General features: G+C 36.7%; 1 protein-coding gene across 7 annotated transcripts in view; it reads right to left on the bottom strand.

Annotated features, from left to right (window-relative positions):
• Nucleotides 1-24,729, bottom strand: part of DCAF6 (DDB1 and CUL4 associated factor 6) — a 91,001-nt gene that overhangs the window by 46,674 nt on the left and 19,598 nt on the right. For 6 of the 7 annotated variants that reach the window (XM_087756877.1, XM_087756874.1, XM_087756875.1 and 3 more), the window contains exons 3-10: nt 20,712-20,804; nt 15,874-16,059; nt 10,764-10,877; nt 9,590-9,725; nt 7,443-7,657; nt 4,738-4,831; nt 1,563-1,682; nt 1,080-1,325 (exon numbers count right to left, since the gene is read on the bottom strand). In XM_087756877.1, the coding sequence (XP_087613003.1) occupies nt 1,080-1,325; nt 1,563-1,682; nt 4,738-4,831; nt 7,443-7,657; nt 9,590-9,725; nt 10,764-10,877; nt 15,874-16,059; nt 20,712-20,804 (1,204 nt within the window). The remainder of the gene's footprint in view (nt 1-1,079; nt 1,326-1,562; nt 1,683-4,737; nt 4,832-7,442; nt 7,658-9,589; nt 9,726-10,763; nt 10,878-15,873; nt 16,060-20,711; nt 20,805-24,729) is intronic. The other variant, XM_087756872.1, reaches the window with a different exon arrangement.

A 24,729-nucleotide genomic window follows, 5' to 3' on the forward strand; every position in this document is an offset into this window, starting at 1 on the left:
ACCTAATCATTTCTCACCTGTCCCAAAGATTTTGGCTGCAGCAGCCACAGTACACTGAATGGCACGCTTTTCCCTGGGAAATCCCCATCTCTCCTTTACTCCAGAACATTCACTTTAAAGCCTGAAGATGCTATCAGTTATCTTTTCCAATGACAAAGACCTTGGTTTTTTACAACAGAATTGGTACAAGACAAAAGGTGAATTTATACAAAAAACACGGGATTTTAAAATAATCAAGTCTGAAACTGTAAATGTTTCAGATCACGTTAGCCTTTCCACCACAACTGTGAGGCCTAGAAACTCACTTTTAAAAAGTAAAAATAAACTCTTGTGCAAATATTTAACTCGAAAGGCTTTGGCATCTTCTCCTGCATAGAGATGGAAAAAGGCAAGTCAAAGCGTAAGGTGCTCTTTTACTACCCAAATAAGTTTCTGACATTGACAGTGGAATATACTTTCTTCTTTTTCCCCACAACAAGAATACAAGTCTGTATTAAATACAGATGAGTTTCTTCAAAATATACAAACTTAAAAATGAATACGTAGGATAATTCATTAACCAATAATTGAATATCATGCAAGGTGAGCCCTGTCTATCCAGATACTTTTGAGAAGCAAAAGAATAACATTGCTGACTCTGAAATGTAGAGGATGTAGATTCCTACTGAAGCAGACATTCTCTACTTCCTCTGATTATAACAGGCATAGGTTCTGCTATTCATTGCACTGAAGCTGCTGCAGCCAAACCACAGTTGAAGAAGGCATGACGTTACTTATACTCCATGAAGAGAACAATAAGTTTAGAAAAAACATGCAATAATTTTTTATTGATGCTTCAAAAGACAATAGTGGTTATCCCCTTTGAGATTCCTTCTTCACACAAGGGTATACAGTTGATAGTTTTACTCTTTCTTCAAACCACAGCTGCAGTCACTTGGTAACTATAAAATACCTAGACTCATTAAGGATGTGCAAGAAAGAAAACAGATTGAGATCAATTACCCAAAATATCCTAAAATAAAATTGTTTCTTATTGAAAGCATTTTTCATAAACAATGACAAGATGGATTTCTTCTCACCAGACGGATGGAGCACAGGTTGAGCTGAGGCCCCTAAAGAAGGCCTTTGTTCATTATCAGGAGAGGACAATAATGAAGTTGAAGGGGGACTTTCTGTTGAAGATGATGTTGAAGGAGCTTGGGCTGACATTGTAGAAGAGGAAGATGATGGAAGTTGTTCAGAACCATCTACTTCCATTGCAGTTTCTGGTTCTGTACTAGGTGGCACGTTATTAGTAGCAGGAGCATCTGTCCGATTAGTCCCACCTTTGATTAAAAATAAAAAAAAAAAGAAAGCAAGAAAAACAAGAGCCCAAAGATAAACTTATTCTGTCTCTAAAGATCCCTTTGCATTACCACTCATATGGCATACAAGTGTGCTCAGTTCTTCAGAGTGCATTAAAAATGTTTTAGTTTACACCTCAGGCTGATATTCAAGGCCTGTACATCCAGTATAAACATACTTTCTGTTGTACTTATTATTCTTGTAAAGAAGGAAATCACCTCTGGACCGTGATCTTCCTCGTCCTCGATTGCTTTGTGCAACTTCACTAGCTTCTTCAAACCATCTTGACAGCATGTCCGACATCCTCTGCATTAGAGAGACATTAGGACTTTGCTCCCCTGTAAAACAAGTAATGCTGAAGTTTTATCTACAAGTTTACAAAAGCATTCATTTCCCCCCTCCATTTCTTCTTCCATAAAAAAACCACCGGCACTGTAAGCTACATAACTAGTAATCCCCTGAACCACCTTCTTTTTTCAGCACAACAGTCCAGCAAGAATTGCCAGCTGAACACGGCACCACATAAAAACCAACAGTCCTTCCTCCTTTTCTGTTTTACCATTACCTGGAGCTTTTGGACACATGACATTGTGAATTTTATGTCATTGGGTTTTAAATGCTGGATAAATAAGTTAAGAAAGCCTAGATTTTTTTTTTCCTGCTAATTATGAAATAACCAATTTTATCATTAAACAATGAAAGAGTAAAAAGACTAGCATAAAATTAGTACATGACATTTTTAACATTTCCAGAAGGCTTCTTCATGACTTAGATTTTCCTCATAACCACAATGTAATACTACAGCAGAGTTGTTTTAGGGTTTTTCATTTTCACATTTTGATCAAGTGTCAGGATTGCAAAGACTCTCAAGCAGCAAAGTCTTCAACATACTTTCTTTCAACATAACTCAAAACATTTTCTTCTCATTTTATTTCTGGTTTTATTACATATGAAACAGTTTGTTTCAAGAGAGAAGATATGAAAAATTCCATTTGCAAAGGGCTGAAATAGAATATTTGAATCTTTAAGTGTTTTTTGTATTCTGTGAAACGTGGGGGGGTGTTTGTTTGTTTTTTTACGGTTTTTGGGGTTCTTTTTTTAAACATATTGGCATCTTCCAATAGAAGACCATTCCACTCATACTGAAGTAAGAGCTTCCGATGGTCCCTTAGCCACTTTGGAAGTATGCAGTGTTTAAGCAACTTTTGGAAAAGCTTTCTAATTTAAAGACCTTGAGACATAGAATCCCTGTGAAGTACAATTACTTATCAAAATACATACGTGAAAAATATTTTAATACCCTGCACATGAAAGGTAACACTGAAAGATTCTGGAGCATACTTGGGAAGAACACATACACTGAGAATATGCCTCTCAAAAGACCAGTGCCGCTGCCCACACGGATGTTATAAAAGCTGAAAGACTAATCAAATATCTGGAGCAGCTGATTATCTTTCAGGACTGCATATAGTCTTCACTGCTAGGATATAGCTTGAATATATCATCACTAGGCCTTGGTTTATTTGCTTGAGTTTAAAAGACATTGTTGGGAATGAAGAAGGGAAGGGGAACGCACCAGCCCACCCCCTGCCAAAAACAATGAGCCTCGATCTGACCCCAATGCTCTTGTCTATCCTCATTTCCACACTGCAGGTCTCTGACCCTCTCCTGGGATCCATCATTCCCTTCCTGTACCCCAGGCAGGGGAGCTCTGACCTCAGAAGCTTAAAACACAAAAAATGGAATGCAACAGCTGAAGAAAACAGACAAAAGGTGGTTAATGATGGGAAGAGAGGACAATGAACAGTTAACAGAAAAATAAGTCACAGGTCACCACATGCCTAACTAATGCAATACAGCTATTCTCTCTCAGTCACTATACAGTTGTATCAAATAATGAACAGTAAAGATACTGAAGCTTTGTTTTGAGAAAATAAAAATCTAGCCAGTGTCTATACTGGAAGAGTCCTTTTCTCAGGCTTTATTTTCTCCCAAGCAGATTTACTTGATATTATGGGCAAATGACAGCTAGAAGGACACTGAAGATACTTAGCTGAAAAAGAATTTAGATAAAATGTAACTTTGCGCAAAGGCAAAGCCACAACTAATTTTGATGGGAAAAACCTGCAACGAAAATTATAGCAAAAGTGTCCCTAAAATGAGGAGGTATACAAATAAGGTCTGTGGAATAAAAGCACCAAGTAAGCAGAATGTAAAACTGCAAATAACCAAATCCTGCAATATTAGAATAAGAAGGCACATGATGAAACTAAGAGAGCAGCTTAAAAGAAAGGAAAGTATTCCTTTACCCAGGGCACTGAACTTCTGGAATTTTTTGCCATAGGAAATATTATCAACAGGTTCAAAAAAAGGATTACAGAAATTCACAGGCAATAGAACCATAGGTAGATTCTCAAGGAACAGATGGGAAACGTACCCTCTGATGTTTCTAATCCAGTAATTCTGAATACTGGGGGAGCAACAAAGACAACAGACTAAGGTAAGAGGACAGGCTCATGTTCTCTCCCTGAACAGCATCTCCTATTGCTTGTGTGACCATTAAGTCTGATACAGCTAGACACTTCTGTTCTAATCTGGGGAATCAGGAAGACGAGAAAACCAACACAGAAAATCTGGAAAAGGAAATGGTAGGCAGAAAAGGGAGACAGATTTAAGGGAACTAGAACAAATACTTGTACCCCCACAACCTGTCACATTTAAACAGAAACACATCATTAGATAAAGAGTAAGATGAGTGACAAAGCATCCTGTACCCTGCTTTGGTATCCCATTTTCTGACACTAAAGCATAGCTTTGGAAATGCTCTACCTACTGAAACCTCAGGTAATTGCATAATATATTACAAACATGAAAATACAAGCATAAAAATTTAGTCACTACATGTGTTTTATTTAAAAAGTGAAAGATACAATATTAGAATCCTATTGCTTTGAATTCCAGTCCCCTAACGTAACCATTACAGAGCATTTAATTTGTAACTTTGATTGCATATGAGGCTTGACTACAAAAAGGGAAAAACATATTTGTGTTACTACCTGACCAATGACAATGAAGTAAGCTCCCCTTGATTTACATCAGCCTAACTGAAGCAACATGATTTTTCTGGTAAGAATATTTTCAATTTAGACATTTTTAAAAATCACTGTAGAATAGTAGTTCTGTGCTAAATTCTAGAGAAAAACATCTTAAGACCTGGCTGATGGACATGGACAATTTAATCTGAAGCACTTACATATTTCAGGAATACTTAAGAAAAATTGGAAAATAAAACCCAAACCAAACCAACAAAAAACCCTCAACAAAACAACAAACAAAACAAAACAGACAAACAAACACAGAGACAACAACCCCCTCCAACTGCAAACACTTTACCATCTCTTTCTCGTTCACTCTCAGGCCTTGCTCTTGGTCCAGTATCCGACCAATCCCCTCTTAGCCGCAAACGTTTAACAGGAGGTTGCCGTAACTGGGGGGAGGGGGGGGAAGGAGAGAAAGGCATTACAAAGCTATTTATGTTAGACGGTACAGAACTCTAAGTCTAAATATAAATGCAACATCTCTATTTTCTTAAGGTACATAAATTTGTATCTGTCACAAAAAACCAGAATGTCAGCCGTATGTTCAGATCAACTATGAACAAGCACAACACTGTATCAATAGAATGCAAGAGTTTTATCTACACAGAAGTTCCACAGTCTAAATCAATGACTCTCGGAACTAATGCAGCTTTTATCTTTTGCAATACTAACTTTACTATGTTAATTGAGGCTTTCCATACTGAACAATAATAATAAAGTTTTTCCAGAATTCAGCCTGAATTCTGCAAAAATATTCACGTCTTCATGTTAAAAACTATACGGGAGCTTCAGTTTAATGAAATGTGGATTTGCAATTAAGCAAAAGGAAAAAAAAAAAATCAGACATTAACAAAACAAAGAAATTTTATGAAAATAAACTTTAGTTTATTTTTTAACCTGTGTTTTTAAAAAATATTTTTTGTAACAGTTTTTTTTTTGCAGCAGGAAGTATAAAACAAGTACTATATAGGTAGCGTTACTTTCAGCAACTTGAAGAGAAGCAGCTAGTGCTTTGAACATTCAGAAAGGCAGTTCAGAGTTTGAAATTAAGTGTATTGGCTGGATGTTTCTGGCTTAAAAAAAAAAGTGAATAGTTGTGCTGACAGTTTTAAATTAAATGCAAAACCCCTGTGGTGAAAGCATATTAAAGTGTTAACTTTCAGGAGCCAGCAGATTCAGGAAGAAAGCTTTATATTCCTTCTACTCTATAAAACTTAAAGCCAGGCTGAAATAAAAATAGCATTTAAAGAAAATCATCCAGCAAGAAGAGATTAGAGGACGTATTCTGTGCCTACAAAAGAAAGGAATACATAGGATCTGTTATTAACAGGTGGTCACAATCTTCTCTATAGTAACTGGGCATCCAATTAATTCTCCACCAAATTACTTCACATCAGATTAACATTACAGAGAAGAAAGGGAGAAGTGCAAAACCATTCGTGCGTCACATAATTTTTCTGGGTCCCTCTTTGCTTTCTCCTGCCTCAGCGAGGTAACTGTAACTCAGCTGGACCTTCTTCCTCAGTCCTACCAATCTACACCCCCTTCTGCTCAACGGTAGCTGTACTAGTGATAGCAGCCTGCGGCCCAGTAAATACAACATGGCCATTGCTAAGTAACAGGCCACAGGCTTAATATGAAGCTAACAACACAAGCCTCACTTGTCAGGGCTTGTCTGGACTTCAGTTGCTTAGAGCATTCTTTTAGCTTATTTAGCTGCAACAGCAATTGATTATCACCTAATTCGCTTTAGTTTTGCTTAGATTTGCATAGATGTGTGGCGTACAAGCTCTTGTTAACAGTTTTGACATATACAGGAACGCCAGCTAGCGAAACTGTCCAAGAAGGAACTACCTATGACCACAAGATACTGATGCAGCATGAAGTAGTACAGGCATGGGCTGACAGCAGATATCCTGCAGGTGTGGACACAGGAGGATACCAGGGACACCTTCTCAGCAGCTCGCCCGTGGCTGTTAACTGCACTGTAAAGGCTGGACCCAAGCAACAGTTGTTTTAGGGATAACAACAAGGACAAAGAACAAGCATTTAAAAGCAAAACCATGCCATATTGGCCAGCTAATAAAGAAAATGCATCGTGTCAAATGTGTTGAAAAACATATAAAAATGGCCTCCAAACAGATTCTAAGAAAAAGAAGGAAGAAAATATCAACATCATGCTTCTCCCAGCAAACAGGAGGAAGAAATCACCATCATTATCATCACACTCATCCTCCAGGTGAAGACAGCAGGATGCTGACAACTCCTTGTAAACTCCCTTGAGGCCCCTGTCTCAGACTAAAGGTAATGAACCCAGGATACAAAGGAGCTTGTGAAAGGGTGAGCATAATGCCAGAAAAAAAAAAGTAGTGTATGGCTGGGGGAGTGCAGGGGGAGGGGGAGAAACATTTATAACTTCACTGTAATTAAAGAGATTTGATTTATACGGATCAGAAAATTTAGACTGGAAGGGTCAGCATCACTGTAGCTGTGCTGAGAATAAACAACTGCTTGTGGTTTAGTTACACTGCTGAAACTTTTAGTACTGCTCAGTAGCAGTGGCTCACCTCCTCAGTCTAAACATTTTGTATCCCCTCATCTCTGTCATTAAATGATAACTTTTAACAAGGAGTATTCATACTTGATTTCAAGGAATATGCTTTTGGTGGCATGGAAAATAACAGAGAATACACCTCAATTACAAGAGTGACCTGCCACCCTTGCTGGGCTTGTAACCTGAGGTTCACATAGATGCCTTCTCATCTTTAGGAGAGGGAAACCAGACAAGAAAGAAAACCAGAGTGACAAAATATTGTAAATATATACATAAATAAATATATTGTAAAGATGCAAATTTTGTAATACAATCTACTTGTCACATCTCGATCTATGAACAGCAACATTAATTTAAGATTAATTTAAAGGGAAATACAACTGATATAAGTGTGCCACAAGAAATAAAAATATAAAACATGAAAACAGGTCATCTTAATCACTTGCCTCTTCTCGTCTCTCCTCAGCAGAAGGAACTTTAAGTTCTCGTGCTGTGTCATCCTTGGGATCAAACAAGTATATGTAATCCGAAGAGTAGCTAACAAGGATCTCTTGACCATCTTCACTATAACATAGAGATGTTACTCTGCAGGATTTGTTATTCAGATGAGGAGGAACAAAACGTGCCACCATTCCAACAGTGCCCCTACCAGCATAATTCCCTACATTAAAAAAAAAAAAAAAAAGGCAGGGGGCATGGGGGAAGAAAGGACACATTTACTACTGCAAATTTTCAACAGCTTCAATATACTCCTTATTTAACATCCACCAAAAGATGATCAAAGCTAAGTATCCTGTAGCTTCTGCATTAAATTGGATCTGAGTAATGACATATCAGATCTTACTAGTATTTTACATTTTTGTTTACAAACACTATGTACATTATTAAAAAAGATGAAAACACACCCACACAAATATGTATCACATACCCATCATATGATAGTGTGTGGATGCTATCTGTCAAATGTAGTACAAATGGAAATTTTGGAACCTAAGAACATTTACACAATAATAATGCAGATCTGTACCTACACACAAATTAGAAAGGAATTCATTATATGAAGTTTGAAAATTTAGGACACGCATCTCTTTTCTACCCAAAATGTTTAAAAAATATACTAGTTTGAGACATAAGAATACTGTCAATCTGAAATTGCAGAACTATATAATACGTTGGACTTATGCTTCCCTGATAACTCACCTCCATTCCACACCCTACAACAATCTTAAATTCTAGAATTACAAGTTTGTGAGCAGATAAAAGTTACCTATAAGAAGATCTAACACTGAGAAAAACAGACTGTTCCAAAGCCTCATTATTAGCCATATAACTGTTTCCCGCATGGCCTCAGTTGTGCCTTAGTATGTGCAACAGTCTGTCCTTGACCACGGACAAGTTCAGAGTTTATCATCTCACACTACATAAGGACTGAAACAAAGTTCTAAATGAAAATCCATAGTTTCATCACTAGTCATAGAATACTTCACCCCTTAAAAACAAAAACAAACAAAACAACAACAACAAAAACAAAATACACAACCCCACCCCAAAACAAACAACAGAACACTATACCAATATATCCAGAAAAATTACCATCTTCAAAATTCTCTCTCTTCTCTCCTTTACTCTATAGGCCGGCATACCTGAATTCACCTCATTCCTGTATTGTTACAATACAAGAGCAGGTACATAGTACCTTTTAATCAACCCCCCCAGAATCTGGTCCTCAGGCAGTTCTCACAGAATTTTGCTGACTACTGTGATGGAAGGAAGAGATCTTATAAGGACATTAGCCTGATGAGAGGGGTATTTTTATGTTTATTGAGTGATCTTTACTGTTTCCTTTCTCCTCCATCACAATCATCAACAGGAAAATGCTGCAAGAAATGACAGATTTTGTGACGCTAATTACTTCCATGAATGTGTATGCACAGCGATGTATAATAATTCATGTGTGTCCAAACAAACACTGATCATACATTATACGAAAGAGGTCTGCAAGAACCACATAATGCACTCTTGCTTGTCAGCTGAAGTTTTTTTTATAAAATCCTTAGGTAAGCATCTGAAGCATGTTAGCTTTCACCTGACGAATTTGTAGCTTTTCAGTGAAATTATGTTAGATATAGCAACAGCTACTGCAAAGGTAAGCATATTGCATGATATTATAGAGTTCATAAGATCTCCTCCCATAAGAAGCAACACGTGCCAGTGTGGGAGAGTACAAGAAGATAAGAACTTAATTAAAATTCAGGTAGACCACTGCAGGCTGCAATCATCACTACCTTTTTGGAATCTTGGAACCACATGTTTCAAGACAAAAGAAGAGACACTACAAAATGTCTTTTTCTGCATTCGGTATACAATGTATTCTAAGATAGATGAAGAGATTAAGTTTACTTACTTGAATATTTCCTTATTACCAAATATTAGAGTGAAATCACTCTATTATTACAAAGCATAGTTCTCAGAGAAGCAAGCTACACTTCGTTCAGTATTACACTTCAGTCATTCACCATCTATTTTGAAAAAAAGAACCTGAAATTGGAACTGCAAATGGTTAGAAAAGCTTACTGTAAGGTATGGTTCCTACCTGTTGCTCTTGTACCAAGCATTCGCCGATCATATATTCTTACTGAGCTATCAGAACAACCCACAGCAAGATAGTATGGGATTGGTGGACAGATAGCAACAGAAGTGGCAGCACGCCGACAGTTTATTAAAATATCCTGGAACAAACAAAAACATAGCATTTAAATAATAGCTCTGAACATCTGAAGTACAATTCTATTTTTTACTTCAGGACACAGGCCCATTAGTCAAGGAGGTTTTGAGAAAACTAGATCTGGCCCTGTGAAGATAGATTGTAAATATGTCAAACAGAAAAGCCACTGCAGAGGAGGAAAACTATCAGAGAAAGAAATATAACAGGAGATCAACTAAAAAGAAAACAAACAAACCAAAACAAACCACAGGAACAAACATTTAAGAACAGATAAGCATAACAACTACAGATTTATAGACTAGCTTGCACCTTGGATTTTCCTATGGAAACATAGACAACTGTTGAGTCAGAAGAGTACCAAATATGCAGAAACAGTCTAAATTAATTTAAAGGATCAGAATAGATTTCATCTACGGGCAAATAATCGGATAGAGAAAAAGAAAGAAAGAAACCCCTAGAACTGGTAAAAATGCACAAAGCAGAATAAAATGAATCGAGAGCAGTAATACATACTTTGGTGTCAGTTTTTCTCCAATTCAATATTAAAACTGTTTCTGAAATCCAAACACAGTGGACACCACCAATACCTTACCTTCTAAGGAGTAATACCAGTGACTAATCTGATCTAGTATAATTCATTACCAAATCTTTTCTCACAGAGGGACAAAGGATGCTCAAGAATACAAGGCTGCAGACAATTTTCAAGGCTCTTTGTCTCCAACTCTGCACTCTATAGTAACTAATGTAAACCAGACCAAGAGATTCAGTTTCAACATAGAATCTTTCCTACCATATCTGAAGCCTCACACCAAAGTTCATAAACTAAAAAATGCCAAAGGAGATATTAAAATAAATTAAAAAAAAAAATAAAAAGAAAGAAAAAAGGCTCCCCAAACTTTGTTTCTTGGGAAACATGTTGTCATCTCCACCAACGACCCTGAAATCTATTATTTCTAAAAGCCTTACCAGAATTCATATCCTATGTTTGTATGATGTACAGCTCTACATTTAGGTCATCTTTATTAAAAGATTTCACTCTTACATCTTTACAATCTTCCTTTGTGCAACTTGTTTTGATTCGAGTATCAAACCATCTTACAGTGCCATCTTCACCACAAGAGAGGAAAGTATAGGGATCATTTGGTACTGTCATAACCTGCTCAAAAAAAAAAAAAAGAGTATTAATACTTCCAGAAATACCATTAACTTGAAAATAAAAGCTTCAACATTTTGAGCAGCAGTAAAGACTGAAGCAATTACAACTCAAGTCAAGCTTTCTATTGAAATAGAGAGGAAAACTGAAAAACTGCTGATGTTTCTTCATTTTCAAGAAAAGGCTTGAACTATTGAAGTTAAAACAAACTGTGGAATGTCACATAAGATTAAATATTTATAGGTCAAAGCTTACAGTTATTTCTATTATCTTTTAATAAGCAATATACACTTACTGCAACAAGTTTTCAGATAAGTAATCAATTTGCTCCAGTAATTCAACAGAAGCTCAGTTTATTCGCTATCAGGGAACAGAAGACAATAACAAACAAAACCCTCAGAAGTCTGAATGACAGGAATATACTAGATGGCTTTTATTCCCATTGGGCCACTCCTTTACATTCAAAGTAGTCCCCTGAAGCAACTATGCATTAAAGGCTGTTACTAACCTACCCCCTCACTGCATTTTTTTTTCACTGTTTAAGAGAGCGTTGTATTGCACCATTCTCCTGACCTCAGCCCTGCTCAAACTAGGGAAGACTCAGATGGAGTCTCACATTCATGGCTTCACTCAAGAAGGCCTCCTTAAGAGAAAATAAAAAGGCAAGCAACCATAATGTTAAGGCTGAATCCCACAGGTCAGTGAATGCACATGAAACATCATGTTTTGACACGCTATCCCTTAAATACAAACCAGAGAATGTTGTAGAAATTAGCAGCATTTTTCTTTTCCTACATTACTGCTACTATCAGTAACTTCATAGAAGTTTATAAAGCTACAAAAATCAATAATAGTGTAATACACTACTTCAACCCTGAGCAAATGAGTGATTCTTTAACACTTTTTATGTCTTGATTTATCCTCCCCCCGCCCCAACTGTTAATAAAAGTAACCTATGGATATCTGTAAATCTCTCTACCTAAAGTGAGATTACAAAGGTAATCTCTGCAGGATTCAGCATTTCTTCTTGCAATGCTCAGTACATTAACTGAGACAATGTATGCTGTGCCAAATCTTACTGCTGACAAACAAGAAGTTTAACAGACAGAACACAGCCAAAGTTTTAATAACAATGGAGCAATAAACTTCTGAGCTATGACCATTATTCCTTATTATGTTAGCATAACACAGTGAAAAGAGTGTTTTTCACTACACATTCACTCAAATTAATTTTATTAGTGTAGTTATAAAAGCCAGCAATTGTTCTTCAATCCACTAAATCCTTCCAGCATTTCTGCTGTATTTCGATGCAGAGCTTTCATTGAAAACATTTACTTTGTTCCAAGAATGTTGCTGAATGTGGTATAACACAGAAAGTGCTTATTTCTAGTAGGTGTATTTTATTTTTGTTCACACTGATACTATTTCACAATATACATGTAATAGTGCAGGACATACCTCCACTTGCGCATGCCAATTTTATACGTGGTGTTTAAAAACATACTAAGTACTTTATAAGCACTAAAATAGAAAAATTGAGAAGTGCAGACTCCAATAACTGAGTCACTGTTACTATATTTAAGTTCAACAAGTACATATTTTTTACTAACTAAAAAAATAATTTTCTATTTAACTTTAAAAATATACAGCTATATGATCATTTTACTGCATTGAAAATACGAAGGTAAGAGTTATCCATAAAAGTACATTCTCTTTCTGAAAGGCAATTAACATGAAGGGCAAAAAGCATTTGTCTGAGTAAAAATAAACTTGTAAAGGGCTTGTATAAACAACAAATTCTCCAGAAACATGTTTCAAGAACTTCTCTCTCTCTCTCTCCTTATTCTATTCTCCCCCAGAATTAAGAACAATTGTCCAATTATCTCACAGTTCATAACAATCTACACAAATTTCCACATTCCTCTGTTTCAATGGATGTTTTTGTAACATCTTGAACTGTCACAAACTCCAAGTTTAAAGCGCAGTATAAATTCAAACCACATTCAAATTTAGAATTAGTACCTCAGGGGCAGATGATGTTAGCTTCTGTTATTTAGAGAATCCAATGATCAAAGTTCTATATTTAATACGATGATGTGGTTACATACAGCTGGGCAGTAACGTCACACTATTTTGAAATTATTTTCCCACTCCAGAAACCTCTCAGTGACAAAGTTGCATTATGTCTGATGCTGAAGCTGTATCTCAGCCATTTGCTTAAAAAACCCTATTTATTAAACTTTCATATGCCAAGGCTCAAAAAAAAGGTCTGCTATGCCACACAATAATACATGTATTTAATGTTCAAATATCAAGTTTAAGACACAGTAATAGAATTTATAGTCTTTACAAAAAGCACCTCCCAAAATGTTTTATAAACCTATCTTTTGGAAGACTTTTTGAAGAGAGCTCAGATTTAGTTACGTTAAACCTCAGTGCAAAACAGGCTAAGAAAAATAACTTCAAAAAGAGACAGAGTTGTTAAAAGAGTCAACATAGGGGTCTTGAGATTCCTTCCATTAACTATGTTTAAAAACAGTATGAACAACCAGAACAGTATCATACTACTGTCATTCAAAACGACAATAATGCCCTCTTGTGAACATTATTTGCTGAATAAAAATCATCCCCAATACCACCACTTTGACTGTGCAATATAGCAGTCAAATGTCCATACTCTCTGCAACTAATGATTTTGAAAAAATTTACTGTATTCCATACAACTAGTTACTGTTCAGTTACAGTCATTCTATATGGACAACAATAAAACTTGCACCTTAATTTGTTAAGACTGTTGGGCTCTCCGTATTTCGTCTAAAATATTTTTCAAACTCTTATGGTCTGTTTTGACAAGTTTAATTTGTTGTACCTATTAAATTTATATTTATCATCTGGTTTAGTAGCTTGCAATGTGCATACAGTCACTACTGATGACAAACAACACCTTGCAAAGAGACAACCGGCATCTCATATTACAGGTTAGAAGTCTTATGCTCTAGCCTCCGATACTACTCCTGACCCACAAGCACAACTGGCAACTGCTTTCATTGGCCTTTCCCAGTTGGATCACTGGTTTGCAGCACCACCTGGCGTCAGTCACTTCACGTAATCAACCAAACCGTTGGTCAACCCAAGCTCAGGCAGACCAAAACTTAAGACCGCCACAGTGACTCCTCAGGATGACTTTGATGCTGCCACCGACTCTTTCATTTGCAGTACTCTGAGCGGCCTAGTCCACGACCCCAAACTTCCCGCACCCAAGCCCACTGCTCTGATGATACTTCTATCACTACCTTCACGTCTCCTCAGCACAGTATTCATAACCATTCTCCTATTCTCAAGCTCAAAAATGTTGTATATAATACTGGCAGCTAGCTACCCAGGAAACAGAGGTACCAGCTGAGCCAGTAATGGGCTGCTCCCCAAGCCTGCGGCCAGCAAGGGGAGGCTCTCATTTCCCCGGGGAGTCACCATGCAAGGACCTGACAGACCCCCTCCTCAACGAGGACATTTCAGCCTTCAGAAACAGCATCTCAGTCTCCAGACGTTCTTACGAAAAGGCAGGTTTTAGCTGAGATCCAGAGAACATCCAATCAACTTGCAGAATCCGCCAGCTAGCATACAGACTACTATATATAGTAAACTTCAGTGAGAACTGAGGCAGTTTAAGCTTCTGATTGAGGGCCATAAGGACTGATGCTATTCAAAGGAAACAGTAGTTTCTCAATCAAAACAAACCTCAAAAAGAAAAGCAGATGATGCGAGCCTGGGATCCAGAATCATGTTTTGCAAAACTGAAAGTTTAGTCTTGTATTAAACCCAGGCAAAACAAAACCAAAGCAAAACCACAAATCCCAGAAACAGAGCGAATACCACAAGGTTCCCTCGACCATCCTACAAAGTTACCCTGCAGACAGCAAGTGTTTTTGACAAAACCTTTAATGGAGCATGTGTAGTTACAACGATAAGGATACTTTTACTACATGATCAAAAATTCATTCTGGCAGTACTTCAGCCATTTTCTTTTCTCACACAACCTTTTCACCTCCCCCAATTTTTTTAACAGAGATTTTAAAATATTTTGTTCACTTAACATACAAAGAAAGGGATTTAAAAGCTTGCTATGAAATCTGAGCTAAATAGTTAAAAAAGCAATGGATTTGGGATTTTTTTTCCCCTGTGTGTGTACTGTGGTAGTGTTAAAAAAAACAAAGTCAAAAAACCTGGAACATTTATAACCGAAGAAGGAAATAGCAGTATTTTTTTCTATTTTAACCACAGTAAGTTTTACAAGCAGCAGATTTTGCTGTCATTAAAATAAATAAATAGATCAATACATCTGATTATCTTCCTAACTTAAGTAACACTGCTTCTTCACTTGAATATTTATATGACCAAAACTTCCAAGGGAGGATTCAAAACACTGGCTCTAAATTTACACATAAAGAGTTAACTGGAATACAAAATAGAGAAATTACCTAAAACTGTAAATACATTTTTCAGATTAAGTTATCCACACATGCTAAAATAAGCATTTCTTAGAGGGTTTTAAATTGTGAAAAAAGGCATTAAACTGTCGAAAAGGGGGGGGGGGGGGGGCAGCAGGCAGAGAATAAAAATAAAAATTCAAAACTTAGCCCTGCCCCCAGCCCCCAACCTACTTCAGAAAGAAATTCACAGCACAATTTCAATCAGTTTTGCTCTGCAGAGAATTCTTTCAGTGAAGGCGGATTCAGCTATTATATTTGCAAAGAAAGTGGTCTTAATGACACTACCTTTTGGGAAGTCCTCCATTTAATTTAGACAACATGTTTCTCTTTTAAAGCCTACTCTAAGAAAAAAAAAAAAACAAACACACAAACTCAAAAAAGCTAGAAGGAAGATTTTTTAATTCTCACTGAAATAAAGCTTTCAGCACTCTAGTTAAAATCTTGGGCAACAATACAAGAAAATATGTATTCTACCTATCTTAAATTTATTATATACTTTTGTGGGGTACCTCATAGGTAGTTCCATAGTGGCACGTATACTGGCATTGTCTGTTGGTCTCCGCATCTTGTTCAACATTAGTGTAAAAAATGACTCCATCTCCGGAACAAGATACAATCTGTTTGTCATTGGTGCACGGTAAGAATTTTGCGCTAAAAATATTGGCCCTGTGTCCTGAGCGAATGGTTGTTAAAACCTAAGGAAGAAAGAAAAAGAAAGGCTGTATCAGGTTAATATTTTCAAAGCAAATAAAGAATAGGAAAATAACACAGACTCTGGTACTATAAAACATCAGTTACGTACAGGCTGCCAGTAACCTATAGGTTAATACAACAGAACAAAGAAGCTGTCTTTACACCAAATTTCTTCTAACAACAAAGCGGTTCCACAAGAGACATTCACTTATGCACTTGCACAAAGCAGTCTGCAAAATGAAAGGACCGGAATGCAACTGCCACCTTTTGTTTTTAAAGTGCTAGTTACATATCACATCAGGTTTCTCTAAGTAAAACATTAGTCCAGGGTGACAGTGCAGCCAGCCAGCATGTCAGCGGGGAGAGATTTAGAAGATCTATAATATTGTGAGTCAAGAAGAATAAGGCATTGTAATCCAAGCCAACTTCATAGACTTTAAAAATTGATGCTGCTCTTAAAATAAGCTCACTTTAAAAAGGAGAACCAAAGTTTATAAGAAAGCATGTTTTGAAACCAGTCAAAAATAAACATTTAAGAACATTATTACAGGGCAATAAACTGAGACTTGACTTAGTCTCAGTGAATGTCATTCATCTACAGTACAGCAGAGAAGCGTATAATTTACTTCACCATCACAGTTGGTTTTAAACACTTTGTGATGACTCTTTATATTTCCTAACATACTACTTATTAGTCTATCAAAACCGAAAAAAAGTCCGTATGATTTCCTGTGCACTAGTGAACATTCTATTCTTACCTTATTTCTCCCATCTGCAGCATTTAAACCAAACTGCATTTTCACCACTACTAATAGGAAAAAGATATTTACCAAGTTGTTTACAGTATGAAAATTACTTCCAAATTTCCACTCAATTAACTTAATCAAAGAAAACATTATGCAAATGAAGTTGCTCTGTCAGTGATAGCTCATGCCTAATATTTCACAAGTGCTATTTCACACCTTTTAAACAATTCACCAAGAAAAGGTTAACAGTGTATCTGCATATTCTGAAAGATACACAAGGCTTAGTATTTAAAAAAAAAAAAAAAAATATCAAAATCAGGAGATATAATCCATTCATTTTATTTTAATAAATCTGCCTCTTCATTTAGATTTGTTCACATCTCTGCATTTTACTGGAAACATTCAAGCCCCAGACACTCAGAAGAAATGAGGAACTCTGTATCAAAGGAGCAACTCAGAACAAGAAGTCCATAAGGTACCCTAGTTCAGATGACAGTTCAAGATGGCATCTGTCAATCCCACCTCTGACTTTACATTATTGCTACTGTGAAAGAAATATTTTTGTCCTGATGAGAAATCCTTTTTGATATCCCCAATAAAAAAAACCCCAAAATATATAAACAACTAGGGGCTTCTCTACCACCTTAGATTCCCTTCGCCAGTTCTCCACCGCTTCCTCCCTATTACTGAACATAAGCAGGCAGACTTTCTTCTCTTTGCTCTGCTGTACAGGGTCCTTCTCTCACCAAATTACACGTGCTTCTTACTTTTCCCCCTTTTTCTCACAAACCCCACCTAATGCCCTTGCTTTTCATGCAGTCAATAGCTAACTTATTCTAATCTTCTGCTTCAGTGTTCCCCATCTACAGATCTCAGTTTAGACGTGGAGATCTACATTTGATGATTGCCCTCAAACTTGGAAAAACTCACTTTCCCTCTCTTCTTCTCTCCTCCACTGTAAACTGAAACAGCATTCAGCAATATATACAGCTACACATTTTCAGTAACAGAAAGAGTTTTTTCACAGGCAGACCTAACCTTGTCTTGCCTGCCCCTCAATTTCCTGACTATGTTGCACAGTGTTGCAATAAAAAGTATTAAAGTATTACAGCATTTATTATATGCAGAATATTTTCGATGCCCTTCTTGACTTGCACTGTACATCCTTTTCTACTCTGGTTGTTGTACTGACTTAGAGAGAGGAGAAAGAGGCATAGAAAGTTGCTGGTGCCTAGGCAGCAAAAAAGATGAGAAAATGTAACACACACAACCAACCCCCAAAAGCCTATCATTAGCTACACAGAGTAAAACACTACCACCACCTTACTCCATTGAAGCATTTTACTACCAACATGTAACAGGCTACAAATACTTGATAACTGAGGAAAAGGGGGGGAGGGGGGAGGAGGGGGGCACGCGATGGGGACACAAAGAACTTCAGATGTTCTTCAAAGTACTTGACTAGCTGTAGTAATTCAGACACCCTCATAACTTTTGCAATTGCTTTAATTAATATGTTACACAGACAATCAATTGAAGAGGCAATAAATTCAAGAATTCAAATTGCATCTCATAAAAGCACAGATTAAATCTTTGGTACGGGATTACTAATTCATGTAGCGATCCCAGAAGCTTGCATACAAGCTCCATCCCTTTGAAAACTGAGTGCTCAACCTGATGTAAATACATGAATTTCCATCTTTTTGTACCATATTTGTAGCAGGTAGAGCTTCAGCTCCAGCCAAACTCTTTCCCCCTCCCTGCCCCCAGTAATGTGATGCCTAAAACAAATAAAATGAGGAAGGAAAGATCCACAAGAAGAAGAATCCTCAGCCATCCCAAAGTATAATAAAGTGCTCTTCCTTTTGATTTAGACTTGCAATTACTATTAGAAATCAGAGTAACACATTTCTCCTCAGATGCACAAACACTATAAACATATAACCTATTCAAACATGAGAAACATATTTAGAAAAATTTCTCCTTCTGAGACACATTACACAGTAACAATTAGCATTTGCATCTGGCCATACATAACACAAACTGGAGTGCCTTACATAAAAATTATGTAAATAAGAGTTAAACAAGATTAAATGCTTCCTTATTAAATTAGATATTTTACTAACACGGAAGACTATACTGATAGCTGAAGTCTTTTTCTGCTGATCTAGCTAGCTCGTAACAGAAAGTATGGTGATAAGGATATCTGCCAAGATGACAGAATTACAGTAGAGTTCTGGTACCAATACCAATTTGCTCCCTTTGCCTGTATTGATTCTGTTACTCAAGTCAGAGAAAATAAGCTAACACAATCGTAACAGTCACTAAAAATTGCATCTCTAGTACATTTCAGGAACAACACTGATAATTAAGTCTCCTTGCTAGTACCTGCTGTTTTCTAATTGCATTTGCATATATTGGGGGGAAAAAATAATTAAAAAAAAAAAAAAAAATCTATCTGCTCTGCTGTTATGTAAAAAAATAACTCAGCTGACTGTTAAAAATAAGAAGCCAAAACATCTCCGATATTTCTCATTTGTCTTAAGCACAGCAGTAGTACACAACGGGGAAAAAAAACCTCAAATAATCCTATGAAAGCATAAATTGCTGCATCTATTAAAATATTACAATCTTTTATATGTTAATACCATAATTATATATGATAATGATATAGCAACTATCCCATAGTGATATATTAAAATAAACTCTGCATAATAAATAATACTGAACACCCTTTACTTGCATGAAAAATTTTTACTTTGCAAGTCTCTCCAACAACACTCACTTTGGAATATATCCTTCATCCACTTCATAGCTGCCTTAGATACCTCTTCTTCTTCAGCTGAACTCCCGGTCCAAGAGAAACCCTGGTCTAACAACACTGATCTGAAGTTTGTCAGACTGATACCAATAGTTGAAAGGAAGAGATGAAGTTTGGAAGCTATGGCTCCTTTGGGGAAGTGAGGAAAAGGGCCTTACCTATAGGGACAGGCAACGCTCCAGATCACTATTATTTTCCCACCACAGCTCTTCAGGAAGGCAAAATATTGCTGCTTCCACAGCCTTCTATTCAAACTCTCTTCCACCATACCAACCACACATTTTGGTTCCCCCACCATATTTAATTTTTCAGCACCTCTTCAGGGTTTAGTTCTCAGCCTCTGAGAAAGCGTGGGAGAGAGGACTTCACTCGAACCTTGTTGCATAGGATGCCCAGCACTGAAGGACACAGTTCAGAGCACTGTTCTAGCAAACTATCAGCAGCTCCTGAAAGAGCAAAGCGCAGAACACTGCTACTACGTGACGGATGCTAGCTGACGTTCCTGGAAGCCATTCGACTGCATCGTAACCCATGAGAGCGCAGAAGTGGAAAAGCAGAGACCTTTACAGCACTTTCCCCTGCACAAACCTGCTTCCCCTATTTCAGTACAAATTCTTCTCTATTCACATACATGCACACACAAGGCAATGTAATTTCAAATGGTAACAAAGTATTTTAATCAAGATTGACACTTCAATATTACACAGAAAGACAACTCAGTATATTACATACAGCTAAAGCTAATACAATATTTTAATACTAAAATGAAACAGAAAACAATTTATCTGACTATAAGATTTCACAAGAACTACTGAATCCTATTGCTAATTCTGACACTAATCTGTTGTGAGACCATGTTCCTTTTGTGCCAGACCACCTACCATAAAATGGGATAATACCTATGTCACAAAGGGATTAGAATACTAAGGTTTTAAAGCACTGTGAAGTTTTATTCCCATTTATAAACACGATAAAGTGCCCGATATTATCTTTGTCAGATAATAATTAATATCTAAAAAATAATATCTTGAAAAATAACAACTTAAATCTTATTTGAAAATTACTGAGTATCTAGAAACAAACCTACCTTTCTGCTGTAGGGATTACTAATTACCAGATTGGTGTCATCCGAACCAGATAAAATATATTCTCCTGTATCATTCCAGCAAATTGTATTCACCTGCATGAATTAACAAAAATTAGTTTAGACTTACTTTAATTCAGTTTTCAGAATACTAGAACATCAATACTCATCCAACACTACAGAAATAGGAGTTAACAAATTCAATTGAAATGATGTAATTTCTAAGCAGCTAGCACAAAAAAAAAATTGTGTTTTTAAAACAAATTGATAAGGGAATCACCTGCTTCACCTATGGCATCTCAATTACTCCCTCTGCTCCTGAAGAGTCCATCAGGTAAATTAAGCCTTCCCACAAAGGCCTCAGTAGCCAAAATTTTACACATTCAGGTGCTTTAATGTACCAAATCTACTCCACAGAGTTCTCCGAATTTGAACTGGAGGGCATCACAATGCTCTCCTTATTGTATCTTCACCATATCCCAATTCTGACCATCCATTGCTTTGTATACTTTTCAGTGACCACACGTTCTCAGGGATCATGTGAAAAGCACTGCAGAATCCATCCCAGATCCCTTTTGAGAAGTGTGAGTATGCTGGGAAAGAAGAATCCTGCAGTGAGGTACAGAATCATATCGGGAGAACTTTACAACATATTTCCTTATCAATTCTCCTTTTCACAAGACTGTGTTTAATAATGTGTTAATGAAATAAAGCTGTAAAAGCAGTCAAAATCCAGGAAGCTCAAAAAGTATCCTGGGAGTAACCTGTCTTCAGGCAGCAGCTCATGCACAGGCACCAAAGACTACATGCATGACTATTATCATTATTCCAAGTAGCCTCTAAAATAGCTTTAAGTGTCAAACTGCAGCCATCAACATCTTCTGTTGGCTATATTCTGTTGGCAGAATAACTGCCTTAGCGTGATATATCAGAGCGGACTATAAAATTAGTGAAAAAAACACTTTGTTCTAAATCCTTTTCTTAAGCCTTTTTTTTTTATTATTCAAATGTCTCATTCTGAGCCTGAAAAACAAAAATCTTTTTGTTTAAAATAAATATACCCATTTTAGTTACTATTTTAATCACAAGCTTAGGCGGGGTCCTTAATTAGGCAAAGTTGCAAAATCAGAATTAGTTGTTTCAGATGGATCATATGGGCAACAACTTGACATATTCATTGAGGAGCTTTAAATGAACTTTTGCCACTCAAAAAAAAAAAAGATATCTTTTTGTTACAACAGACATGCCTATGGCAGAGTTAGCTCAATGCTCAGCAGCAGTCAAATAATGTTAGAAATCATTAGGAAATGCACAGAAAAGCAAACATCATTCTGTCAGTGTATACATCCATGCATGGCAAATCTGCGTCTTCCACACTATGCAGTTTTGGTTCATATCCCACTCCCATATTCTCCATTTCTATTACTGCCCATTGGAAAAGAGAAATTATGAAAAAGAATGACTAGAGTGATCATAGGTATCCAACACCTCTTATTGCAAGAAGCAATTAATTTGAACTACTCTAGGGAGGGGATATGACAGAAGCTTATAAAATCATGAATGACACAGAAAAAGAAAGAAATAATTTTTCCGTGGATCTTCACAGGACAGGAAATGGAAGGCCTTCAATGAAACCATCACATGACACACATGGCATTGTATTAAAACTGGAATTCATTATCACGGAATGTCCTAAACACCAGAAGTGGAAGAATACACATATTCATCAATGAAAAAAAGAAAAATTATCAGAAACAAAGATGCAACTTTCACCTCCCTCTGTCTACTAAAGTGTGATGTGTTTTCTAGAACACCCTTGAACTGCTATCTGCTTGCCCTGTCTGAACTTGCCTCAAACTTCAGTACTGGCCACTCTCAGGGCCAAGTTATCAGGCTCGACTGAGCATTGGTATGACCTTGCACAGCTATTCTTATGTTTTTACAACCCTGGCTGTCAATCACCAAGAACCATGCACTCAACTAGCCCCCAGATCCATCTATCATTGAAGTAACCTGTCCTGACAATGCCTGTACTTTAAAAACATTGTCAAACATAGCACAGTACTACAGCTAGGGCAAACACAAAACCCAAGAATGTTCATTTTCATCTACATTTCCTTTCAGGCAGAAAAATACTATCACTGCCCTAAAGAAACCAAAATGCTAATACAAGGATATAAGAATAGACACAAGAACAAAACACTGAAAAAACAAGCAAGCTGCCAAAAAATTTAAAAACATGATGTGAGAAAGAAGAGCTAGCACAAAAATTAAACAAATTGAGGGGGGTGTAGGGGGTGTGCGTGTGTCCAAAAACAAAATCTGAAGGACACGAAAGCAGAGAAAGCATCAAAGATGTAAAGGGGAGACATGATTATCTAAATTGCAGCGTCACAAGCCTACACAAGACATAAATCATTCTCCTTCTAAATTCCAATTTCATTGCACTGATTGCCTCAGCGTTGAGCAATTTCAATACACCCTACCCAGGCCAAAGCTAGTTCAGAAGAAATCCTGAAGTGAGATGACATAACCAAATGTGTGCTAGAAGTCTATAACTAAACAGATGTTTTTATTCTGTACCAGACTACCTTATCAACATCACTGTAAAAAAATAAGTCAAATAATAACAAAGACTTTCAGCAGAATAAGCTTGATTTTTTGTTCCCCCAGAGAACGCCGACTTTCCAGTAAGTGATCAGCCAATACACTATCTTTCTCAGTGTTCAGTACAACCTATTGACCAACAGTGAATAAGCCCAATAAATATGCATATGGATCACTAAAAACAGATGCTCCATAACAGCAGATTAAAAAAAGTTCTCATGTCTCATTCCACGGTAGCAAACCCACTATTAAAATACACTGTAAAATTAGGACTAGCTAGAAAATTGGTTTGTATTTCGAAACCGTGTAGAAAAGCCACATATCTACTACCGTCACAGACACTCAACACCCAACTAAAGCATAATGTAACAGTTACTACACTAAGGGTTTGAAATTCTTGGAAAGAGGTGTTAGAGCCAAAAGAAGGGATATATCGAACACAAATGACAGATTACTAACATGATAAGAAAAGTCAAAGGGTGTGTAATTAGCTTTTTTCTATTAAATATTCCATATTATCAACTGTATATAATTTTATTTGCCACTCAACTAGCCTTGAAAGGAAGCAGCAGGCACTTTTGATTCATTAGTTAAATAGTCAAAAATAAATTTACTGTCTCTGTGTTTTCCTCAAAGACAACGCAGGAGGCAGTAGAGCCAATCCTTAAAAAACTGAAAAAGCGAACTCCTCACTTCTATGCAATGTAGAAGTAGAATTAACTTAACAGAATACAAGAAATAGAAGAAAGGAAATAAAGATGACTGTAGATATCCAGAATATCAGAAAGATCTCCCAAGCAAGGAAGGGGGTGAAAAATGCAGTACTTTTCATCTATGGAGGAAAAGGTAAAAACTTCACATTCTACCAATATGCAAACAAACTTCTTATACTAATTTATGCATAGCTTTGAGGACTACATCTAAAAATGACTTGCTCACAGGTGCCATCCTGAAGGAGATGTATGCCACACAGGATGCTTGTTTGTTACTGAACTGAGTGTCTATACATAGAAATGAGAAATTATTCCTCCAGGTAAACTTCTTTCCTTTATTTTAAAATGTAGTGTTTGCTCATGTCAAAGGCTCCATCTACCTATGCATTCTGCAGTTCTACCTTCCTCAGCTTTCATAGGACCAGAACTGGAAGAAAATAAGCAGTATTTTTACTCCAACGTGGCTTAGAGTTCCTTTCTCCTCTACTTTCCTCACACTTCATCACTGCTGGTCCAAATTGATTTTCTTTCAACATTTCTCTTTTGGATTTAGCCACTACATACAGAAAGCATCTCACCTAATTCTATACCTTTCCTCATAATCTTAAGCTCTCTTTAGAGTTAACATGGAAAATGGCAACTTCTGGCATACATATGACCTCGCTCTGAATTGGACAATGTGAATCTTGTTGAAAGAGGCA

The sequence above is a fragment of the Nipponia nippon genome, unplaced genomic scaffold, assembly GCF_047370975.1.
Source record: "Nipponia nippon isolate SJK-2023a ecotype South Korea unplaced genomic scaffold, ASM4737097v1 scaffold_2, whole genome shotgun sequence".
Taxonomy (NCBI): domain Eukaryota; kingdom Metazoa; phylum Chordata; class Aves; order Pelecaniformes; family Threskiornithidae; genus Nipponia; species Nipponia nippon.